General features: G+C 51.3%; 1 protein-coding gene across 2 annotated transcripts in view; it reads right to left on the bottom strand.

Annotated features, from left to right (window-relative positions):
- Positions 1-529: 529 nt before the first annotated feature.
- The window catches only part of fkbp4 (FKBP prolyl isomerase 4), a 13,165-nt gene continuing 4,185 nt past the window's right edge, over positions 530-9,509 (bottom strand). The window contains exons 5-10 of one of the 2 annotated variants that reach the window (XM_061229178.1): positions 9,037-9,193; positions 8,085-8,175; positions 7,531-7,614; positions 5,469-5,654; positions 4,551-4,808; positions 530-2,249 (exon numbers count right to left, since the gene is read on the bottom strand). In XM_061229178.1, coding sequence (XP_061085162.1) covers positions 2,154-2,249; positions 4,551-4,808; positions 5,469-5,654; positions 7,531-7,614; positions 8,085-8,175; positions 9,037-9,193 — 872 coding nt within the window. In that variant the 3' untranslated portion in view covers positions 530-2,153. The remainder of the gene's footprint in view (positions 2,250-4,550; positions 4,809-5,468; positions 5,655-7,530; positions 7,615-8,084; positions 8,176-9,036; positions 9,194-9,509) is intronic. The other variant, XM_061229179.1, reaches the window with a different exon arrangement.

Below are 9,509 nucleotides of genomic sequence, written 5' to 3'. Positions count from 1 at the left end.
CCCCATTCTGACATTTGTGATATGCACTGCATAAAAGCGTCTGCTAAATAAAACCTAATGTAACCATAAACCCATCTCTTTAAACTGCGAGATCAGAATGTGCGACCACTGAAATGTTCTTAACGGAACGGGTTCTAATGCGGATACTGGCAGGTGACCGCATTAGAGAGTTCTAGAACAGGGGTGTCAAACTGAATCCCCAGGGGGCCGCAGTGTCTGCGGGTTTTTGTGGTTTCCTTTCAATCAGCTGCCAATTAAGGCCAATTAAGGCCTTGAGCACAAGGCGTGTGGATACTTTAACCATTCAATGACTGGAATGAACCCAGAACACCCCAAAAACCAGCAGACACTACGGCCCTCCCGGACTGGATTTTGACACCCGTGTTCTAGAACGTTGGGAGAAAAAAAAAAAAAAAAATTTGAATTACCCCTTCTAATTGTAATTGCTGTATTATAAGGCTTTGCCGATATTTACTGTACGTACTTCATGCCAATAGAGCATACTGAACTGAACGGAGAACAAGACTCGTAAGCAGAAACTGATTTATTGCCATCACTGGAGCTGTAGAGTTTGGTTGCTTTAATAACGAGACATCCAGGGCACACCGACACATGATTGCAGGCGGTGGCAGCTGAAGCAAGCCTGGCGGCACTCTTGCCCGACGGCAGCCCCTTCTCAGAATCCCGACACAGGCCGGCGACGCGGCGCTGATCCGCCAACAAGCCAGACTCCCGTGTCAACCAGCACTGCTAAGACTATACGACAGGGCAATAGCGGCTACATTTGTCCAAGAGGAAAAAAAACAGATTCACTTTGCTGGCTTTGAGGTAAGCCGTCAGTGGTCTTCCAGTTTAAATATTCTTCATGATACAAATGACCATACAAACTGAGAAAAGGAACAAATTACACAGAAATTACACTCAATCATTTAAAAAAAAAAAAAACCAAAACAAACAAAAAAAAAAACCTACAAAACCCAAAAAGAGAGACAAACAGTGTTTTGTTACCCAGGCTATACAAGAATCAAATGCATCTTAGGCTTTCCAAGAGGACGAGTACAAACTCATTCGCGCGATATCGCCGGTTTCATTTCGTGGGGGGGGGCGGTCTGCGTTCGACCCACGTTGCTGCAGCTTCAATACGAGCGATTGGATCTCCCTCTAAAATCAGCACACGGGGGGGGCAGGGCAGGGGCTGCGGGACGCTGCGACGCATTGTTCAAACGGCTGTGGGGGTGGGGGGGGGGTAGTCAGCGGTGTCCGTGTGTCTCTGGTCCATCTGGGGTGAACCCCTCTCACCAGAAGCCTCCACCGGGACGGAAACTTCTCACCGCCCGCTCTTCAAAATGTCCGCCAGGCGCCGGCTGGAAGCCGATGGAGCAGATCGATATGGAGCAGGCTTCAGGTGGACACCACCGATTTAGGACTATCCTGGCCCTCGTGGTAGCCGGGGCCGCGTTGGCCCTGTACTGGCTAGATAACGGACTGGCACAAACAGAGTTAGCCCTTTTCGGGAGGTTTTGAGGGGGTGGGGAAGGGGAGAGAACGGACGGGACGAAAAAAAAAAAAAGGGAAAAAAAAGCCGGGGAGACGCCGAGCAGCTCCCCCCCTGCACCAATCAGAGAGTTCCTTTAGAAGCGGGACGGGTCGCCGCGGCGCCGCCCATTCCCCGGGGGAGTAGCGGCGGCGTTTAAGGAGCGTAACCTCGCCGCCTGCGCCCTTCGCCCAAAACAACACCCATCCCGTCGCTCGGACGCGGAAACGAAAGTGACGCGCACGTGGCGGAGTGACGCGCGTGGAGGCTCCCCGCGGGCGAGCGCAGAACCGCGAGCCTGAAAACCGTCACGGCCAACTCCACCGCCGACTCTCCAGCAAAGTGCAAAGCCTTCCTGGTCCCTCCGGAGGAGGGCTGATACAGCAAAGTTTAAACCTCCGTCTCCACCCACACACACACACACACACACACACACACACACACAAAATAATACACTCTACAAAACACAATCCTGTTTTTTTAAGTTACAAAAAGTTCCAAAGGAAACAAAAAACAAACAAACAAAAACAAAACACATGAGGAAAAAAAAACAAAAAAAAAAAAAAACTGAGAAGAAACAAAATCATTTTTAAAAAAGAGAGTGAAAGTAGGCGGGTCTCTAAGCTGCCGTTTCCTCTGGGGCTCCATCGTCCATCTCCACCTCCACCTCTCCGCCATTTTCACTCTTCCCCTCCTTCACCTTCCCCGCCTCCTTCTGTCAATGAAACAGGCATCGCGGTCAGCCACGCCTCTGGCACACAAAGGCCACTTAACCGTCATGTGTAAACATTTCAACTTGATGTTGCCTCGCTTTTGCGACTGACACTTTTGCCTGTGTCTGTTGCAAACTTCACTATTGCAGTAGAATAACAACAACTGTTTATATAGCGGTTTTCAGAACAAGGCACTGATTTGGAATCGTTTTCCAAAAAAATAATTTCCAAAAACATTACATTATACCAAGACACATTAAGGTAAAAAAAAAAAAAAAAGAAGAAATTATGACTTGGCAGAATAAAACAAAAAGTTGTACTACCACCAGGTGGTTAGAAATGGTACTCGTGTGACGTGTTGTGCGATTTGGCCAGTGTTCCAAAAGCGTACACTTGCACCCTCCATAGAATACCGAGTAAACAAATATAAAAATCTTGATAGATTTTATTTCTGTATGCATGCATGTATGCATGTATGCATGTATGTACGTATGTGTGTGTGTGTGTGTGTGTGTGTGTGTGTGTGTGTGTGCGTGCGTGCGTGTGTCTGTGTGTGAGTGCGTGTGTGTGTGAGAGCGTGTGTGTGTGTGTGAGTGCGTGTGTGTGTGTGTGAGTGCGTGTGAGAGCGTGTGTGTGAGTGCGTGTGAGTGCGTGTGAGAGCGTGTGAGAGCGTGTGTGTGTGAGTGCGTGTGTGTGTGAGAGCGTGTGTGTGTGAGTGCGTGTGTGTGCGAGTGCGTGTGTGTGCGCGAGTGCGTGTGTGTGCGAGTGCGTGTGTGTGCGAGTGCGTGTGCGTGCGAGTGCGTGTGTGTGCGAGTGCGTGCGTCTGAGTCTGTCTGTATAAACCTGGTCGCGTGTGTGTATAAACCTGGTCGTGCGTGTGTGTATAAACCTGGTCGTGTGTGTGTGTATAAACCTGGTCGTGTGTGTGTGTATAAACCTGGTCGTGTGTGTGTGTGTATAAACCTGGTCGTGTGTGTGTGTGTATAAACCTGGTCGTGTGTATAAACCTGGTCGTGTGTGTGTATACACCTGGTCGTGTGTGTGTATACACCTGGTCGTGTGTGTGTATACACCTGGTCGTGCGTGTGTGTATAAACCTGGTCATGCGTGTGTGTATAAACCTGGTCGTGTGTGTGTGTGTATAAACCTGGTCGTGTGCGTGTATAAACCTGGTCGTGTGCGTGTATAAACCTGGTCGTGTGTGTGTATAAACCTGGTCGTGTGTGTGTATAAACCTGGTCGTGTGTGTGCATAAACCTGGTTCTGTGTGTGTATAAACCTGGTCGTGTGTGTGCATAAACCTGGTCGTGTGCATAAACCTGGTCGTGTGTATAAACCTGGTCGTGTGTATAAACCTGGTCGTGTGTGTGTGTATAAACCTGGTCGTGTGTGTGTATAAACCTGGTCGTGTGTGTGTGTATAAACCTGGTCGTGTGTATAAACCTGGTCGTGTGTATAAACCTGGTCGTGTGTGTGTGTATAAACCTGGTCGTGTGTGTGTGTATAAACCTGGTCGTGTGTGTGTGTATAAACCTGGTCGTGTGTGTGTGTATAAACCTGGTCGTGTGTGTGTGTATAAACCTGGTCGTGTGTGTGTATAAACCTGGTCGTGTGTGTGTATAAACCTGGTCGTGTGTATAAACCTGGTCGTGTGTGTGTGTATAAACCTGGTCGTGTGTGTGTGTAAAAACCTGGTCGTGTGTGTGTGTATAAACCTGGTCGTGTGTATAAACCTGGTCGTGTGTGTGTGTATAAACCTGGTCGTGTGTGTGTGTATAAACCTGGTCGTGTGTGTGTGCATAAACCTGGTCGTGTGTGTGTGCATAAACCTGGTCGTGCGTGTGTGCATAAACCTGGTCGTGTGTGTGTATAAACCTGGTTGTGTGTGTGTGCATAAACCTGGTCGTGCGTGTGTGCATAAACCTGGTCGTGCGTGTGTGTATAAACCTGGTCGTGTGTATAAACCTGGTCGTGTGCGTGTATAAACCTGGTCGTGTGTGTGTATATAAACCTGGTCGTGTGTGTGCATAAACCTGGTCGTGGGTGTGTGCATAAACCTGGTCGTGGGTGTGTGCATAAACCTGGTCGTGTGTATAAACCTGGTCGTGTGTATAAACCTGGTCGTGTGTATAAACCTGGTCGTGTGTATAAACCTGGTCGTGTGTATAAACCTGGTCGTGTGTATAAACCTGGTCGTGTGTGTGTGTATAAACCTGGTCGTGTGTATAAACCTGGTCGTGTGTATAAACCTGGTCGTGTGTATAAACCTGGTCGTGTGTATAAACCTGGCCGTGTGTATAAACCTGGTCGTGGGGACTGGCCTTGGCGTCGCGCTCAGCAAACTTCTGGAACATGTTGGCGTAGAGGCGCTTGTCCTTCTCGCGCTGCTCCTTGATGTGCCGCTGGCACAGCAGCGCCTGCGCCTTGGCGGCCTTGTTGGCGGGGTACAGCTGCACCACCTTCTGGAAGTCGGCCCGCGCCCGCTCAAACTCCTTCATGGAGAAGAGCGCCTCGCCCCGCCGGAACAGCGCCTTCTCGCTGCTGTCGTCCAGGTCCAGGGCCTGCCGGGACGGAGGGACGCTGTCGGTCAACCCGGGGAAAAAAAACGCCTCTCGACTCCGTATTCGGAGGTCGGGCCTGGCACCTGAGCCAGTTCTTACATTCTAGGATGTTCCGTCAGGTTTTACCGTTACTACAGGCCCTGTCTCGAGCTCCGCAATGGGGTCGATCAATCACACACACACGGAGGGCAGATCGCAGATGCCCAATGGACCAGAGGCCACAAACACTCTTCCTAAACGTCGTCTGATCGGACAGCTCAGATCGATTGCCAAGGGCTTGTATCACCAAGCAGGTTCACCCAGTTACTGCGGAATAGCTATAAAACCCAGAACAGGTTCTTCAGTGCAGTTACCAGCTAATCCTACTTAATGATAAAGCAGGGCTTTCCATTTTAGCCACATTCACCCCTGAAATTTGATGTGTACTCACTGAGGACACATAGGACATACACTAATTAGGATACATTAGTGCGCTCCTAAATTTGTCAACTTAGGGGCACATGAGGGCTGATGAAGTGGAGTGTTAATTGAGTGCCATAATAAACCACGGCAGGAAGATGAACTGGGAGGGGAGCACATGCACTCAGTGGGAGACGTTACTGTACACAGTGTAAAACTAGTGTAGAGCAGCAGCCGCGGGGAGGCGTTCGGGCGGGGCACCTTGTTGCAGCTCTCCAGCGCGAGGTTCTGCTCCTGCATCTTCAGGTAGCACATGGCCAGGTTGAGGTGGGCGGCCAGCCGCAGTGCGCGGGCCTTCTGCTCGTCCTCCCCCTGCAGGCCGGACTCGTGCTCCAGCCACGCCACGATGCGCTTGTACTGCACCGACGCCTGCTTGAACTTCCCGTCCTGAGACAGAGCCACACGCGCCCGGTCACTAACACACGAGCTAACACATGCGCCCGGTCACTAACACACACGCTAACCCACGCCCGGTCACTAACACACACGCTAACACATGCGCCCGGTCACTAACACACTCACCAATGCACGCCCGGTCACTAACACACACGCTAACCCACGCCCGGTCACTAACACATTCACTAACACACAGTAACGCGCCCGGTCACTAACACACACGCTAAAACACGCCCGGTCACTAACACACACGCCCGGTGACTAACACATTCACTAACACACGCCCGGTCACTAACACACTCACTAACACACGCCCGGTCACTAACACACACGCCCGGTCACTAGCACACACGCCCGGTCACTAACACACTCACTAACACACACGCCCGGTCACTAACACACTCACTAACACACGCCCGGTCACTAACACACTCACTAACACACGCCCCGTCACTAACACACATGCCCGGTCATTAACACACACGCCAACACACACGCCTGGTCACTAACACAGACGCCCGGTCACTAACACACACGCCCGGTCACTAACACACTCACTAACACACGCCCGGTCACTAACACACACGCCCGGTCACTAACACACACGCCAACGCACGCCCGCTCACTAACACACACACCCGGTCACTAACACACACGCCAACGCACGCCCGCTCACTAACACACACACCCGGTCACTAACACACACACACACACACACGCCCGGTCACTAACACACACGCCCGGTCACTAACACACACTAACACACACACACGCACACGCCTGGTCACTAACACACACTAACACACACCAACACGCCTGGTCACTAACACGCACGCCCGCTCACTAACACACAAACACACACACACACACGCACGCACGCCCGCCCGCCCGCCCGCTCACTCACTAACACACGCCCCGTCACTAACACACACACACCAAGGCACACCCACTCACTAACACACACAACCCAAACCAGAGGACAGCCGCCCCACAAACACCCAAACGCGCACGCACGCACGCGCGCGCGCACACACACACCACAAACGCGCGCACACACACACACACACACACACACACACACACACACACACACACACACACACACACACACACACACACACACACACACACACACACACACACACACACACACACACACACACACACACACACACACACACACCAGAAGACAGCCACCCCGACTACAGAAGCGTAAAGGATGGGCTGAGTGCTGGCACATTTCCCAGGCAGGGCTAATTCACCTTCAAGCGGCCCTGCTGCCCTTCATGGAGGGCAGGGATGCATGAACGCAGTGCAGTCAGGACATTCATAAGGGGTTTATATCCAACAGTTTTCACCATTTTTTATGTATAAATGGCAACAACAACAAAAAAAAAAAACCCTGCCAAAATATTGAAAAACAATCAATAGTGTAGATGCGATAAAGGGTGATTGAAAGATATATATTTTTTTCAATAAGCGATGATGTGACTGGGCTCTAAATCACCTGCTTCCACAGAAGTAAGCCCCCCAAAAAATGTCCCCAAATGCCCCTCCCAACAGGAAAGCAGTACGTCTTCAGCAAGCCCGTCCACACTCCCAAACTTTCCTTTGGACACACCTGCCCCACTTAACACGGTCCTGCTGTGTAACTTCCTTCAGATTTTACGACCAAGGACGTCCCACGGGGGGGGGCCTCAAACAGAAGACAGAATATTTCTCCCATTTTTGTTTCGTCTGGTGTGTAGTGTAACAGCGTTCACCTTTTTCCCCCATAAATAGCTTTGACATTTGGAGATGAAAGAGGAAGCCCGTATTATTGCCACGGCAGCTAACGAAGGGACAGATCTGCAGAGTGCGCGCTTACTTTGAAATACTGTGTTCCTTTTTCCTTCACAATGGCGCTCTGTTGCAGTTTCTCGGTTGTGTTCATTTCCCACGACTCCTTGGCCTGGAAATGAAGTCAATAAAGACAGAACTTTAATTTCAGAACCTTACAAAGACTTTAAGAGTTAATACAAGCTCACAAAAAAACAAAACGACTACACTGATAATTACTAGCTTCAGCACACCATTAATAGCCAACTTCTGAGAAGAAACGTTGTCATTTCTGTATAATGCAAGTGCGGCAGACGGAAAGAAACGACAAAGCCGAGTCTTTCAGACCGAGGCTTGATTGAGTGCCGTAATAAACCGCGGCAGGCGTATGAAATGGGAGGGGAGTGCTTTCATTAAAATGCAAATCAACTGGGGCAATAATAACATTGAGTTTAAGGACCGATCTCAACAAGTTACACTCAAATAATCAGGCATGAAAAATGCTTTGAAAGCTGCCCAGATTAAATGTCCTTGCGGACCAGGGTCACCTCCATGCACACAGTAAGAAGACAGGAGAGAGGAGAGAGAGGAGAGCCATCCCACCTTCTCGAACGTGGCCAGCTTCAGTTTGTACTGAAGGGTGGCGCCGGGCGGAATGTTGAACTTGGCGTTTCCAGCACTCCCGTACCCGTACCTGGAAAAGAACGGGACGAAGAAAGACTTGTGAGCAACTCTTATTTTGACAAATGGATGAAGAGGGACTCTTACTTCAGTGCAAGGATGACAGAAGACTCTTACTTTGGCGCGAGGGTGAAGAGGGACCCTTACTTTGGCGCGAGGGTGAAGAGGGACCCTTACTTTGGCGCGAGGGTGAAGAGGGACCCTTACTTTGGCCTGAGGGCATAGGGGGACCCTTACTTTGGCGTGAGGGCGTAGGGGGACCCTTAATTTGGCCTGAAGGCGTAGGGGGACCCTTACTTTGGCCTGAAGGCGTAGGGGGACCCTTACTTTGGCCTGAAGGCGTAGGGGGACCCTTACTCCTTACTTTGGCCTGAGGGCATAGGGGGACCCTTACTTTGGCCTGAGGGCATAGGGGGACCCTTACTTTGGCCTGAGGGCATAGGGGGACCCTTACTTTGGCCTGAGGGCATAGGGGGACCCTTACTTTGGCCTGAGGGCATAGGGGGACCCTTACTTTGGCCTGAGGGCATAGGGGGACCCTTACTTTGGCCTGAGGGCATAGGGGGACCCTTACTTTGGCCTGAGGGCATAGGGGGACCCTTACTTTGGCCTGAGGGCATAGGGGGACCCTTACTTTGGCCTGAGGGCATAGGGGGACCCTTACTTTGGCCTGAGGGCATAGGGGGACCCTTACTTTGGCCTGAGGGCATAGGGGGACCCTTACTTTGGCCTGAGGGCATAGGGGGACCCTTACTTTGGCCTGAGGGCATAGGGGGACCCTTACTTTGGCCTGAAGGCATAGGGGGACCCTTACTTTGGCCTGAAGGCATAGGGGGACCCTTACTTTGGCCTGAGGGCATAGGGGGACCCTTACTTTGGCGTGAGGGTGAAGAGGGACTCCTCTCCCTGCTCCATGGCCATGATGGCCTTCTCCACACCCACAGGCAGACCCAGGTTCTCTCCATCCCCGACCTCAAACTTCATCTCCCTCTCGTCAAACACCCGGTCCTCGAACTTGCCCTCCAAGGTCACTGGGAAACGGAAAGATGACAACACTCAGCCTCACAACAGCTGGCAAAGAGCAGGAGCACAGACTCGAGATTTGTAGGGCGAGATCACTCCCTTCCCGGGAGCCATTTTAAACCACTGGGCTGAACGACACTGAGCTGTGAATAACAGTTAGCATGGTACTCACTGGCTGACCACTGCTGCCAGGTTAGTCCCTTTGAAATGCTAACGCTAATGCTAACACAAATACTGCGCGATAAAAGGATTACAATGAGTCGGTACAGCCCTCTTCTGAGCCCGGCCATTGCTTTGTGCCGCTCAGATCCCGACCCGTGACAC

The sequence above is a fragment of the Conger conger genome, chromosome 19, assembly GCF_963514075.1.
Source record: "Conger conger chromosome 19, fConCon1.1, whole genome shotgun sequence".
NCBI lineage: Eukaryota > Metazoa > Chordata > Actinopteri > Anguilliformes > Congridae > Conger > Conger conger.
Note: the sequence above shows the minus strand (reverse complement) of the source record. Positions and strands in the feature narration are given on the sequence as shown.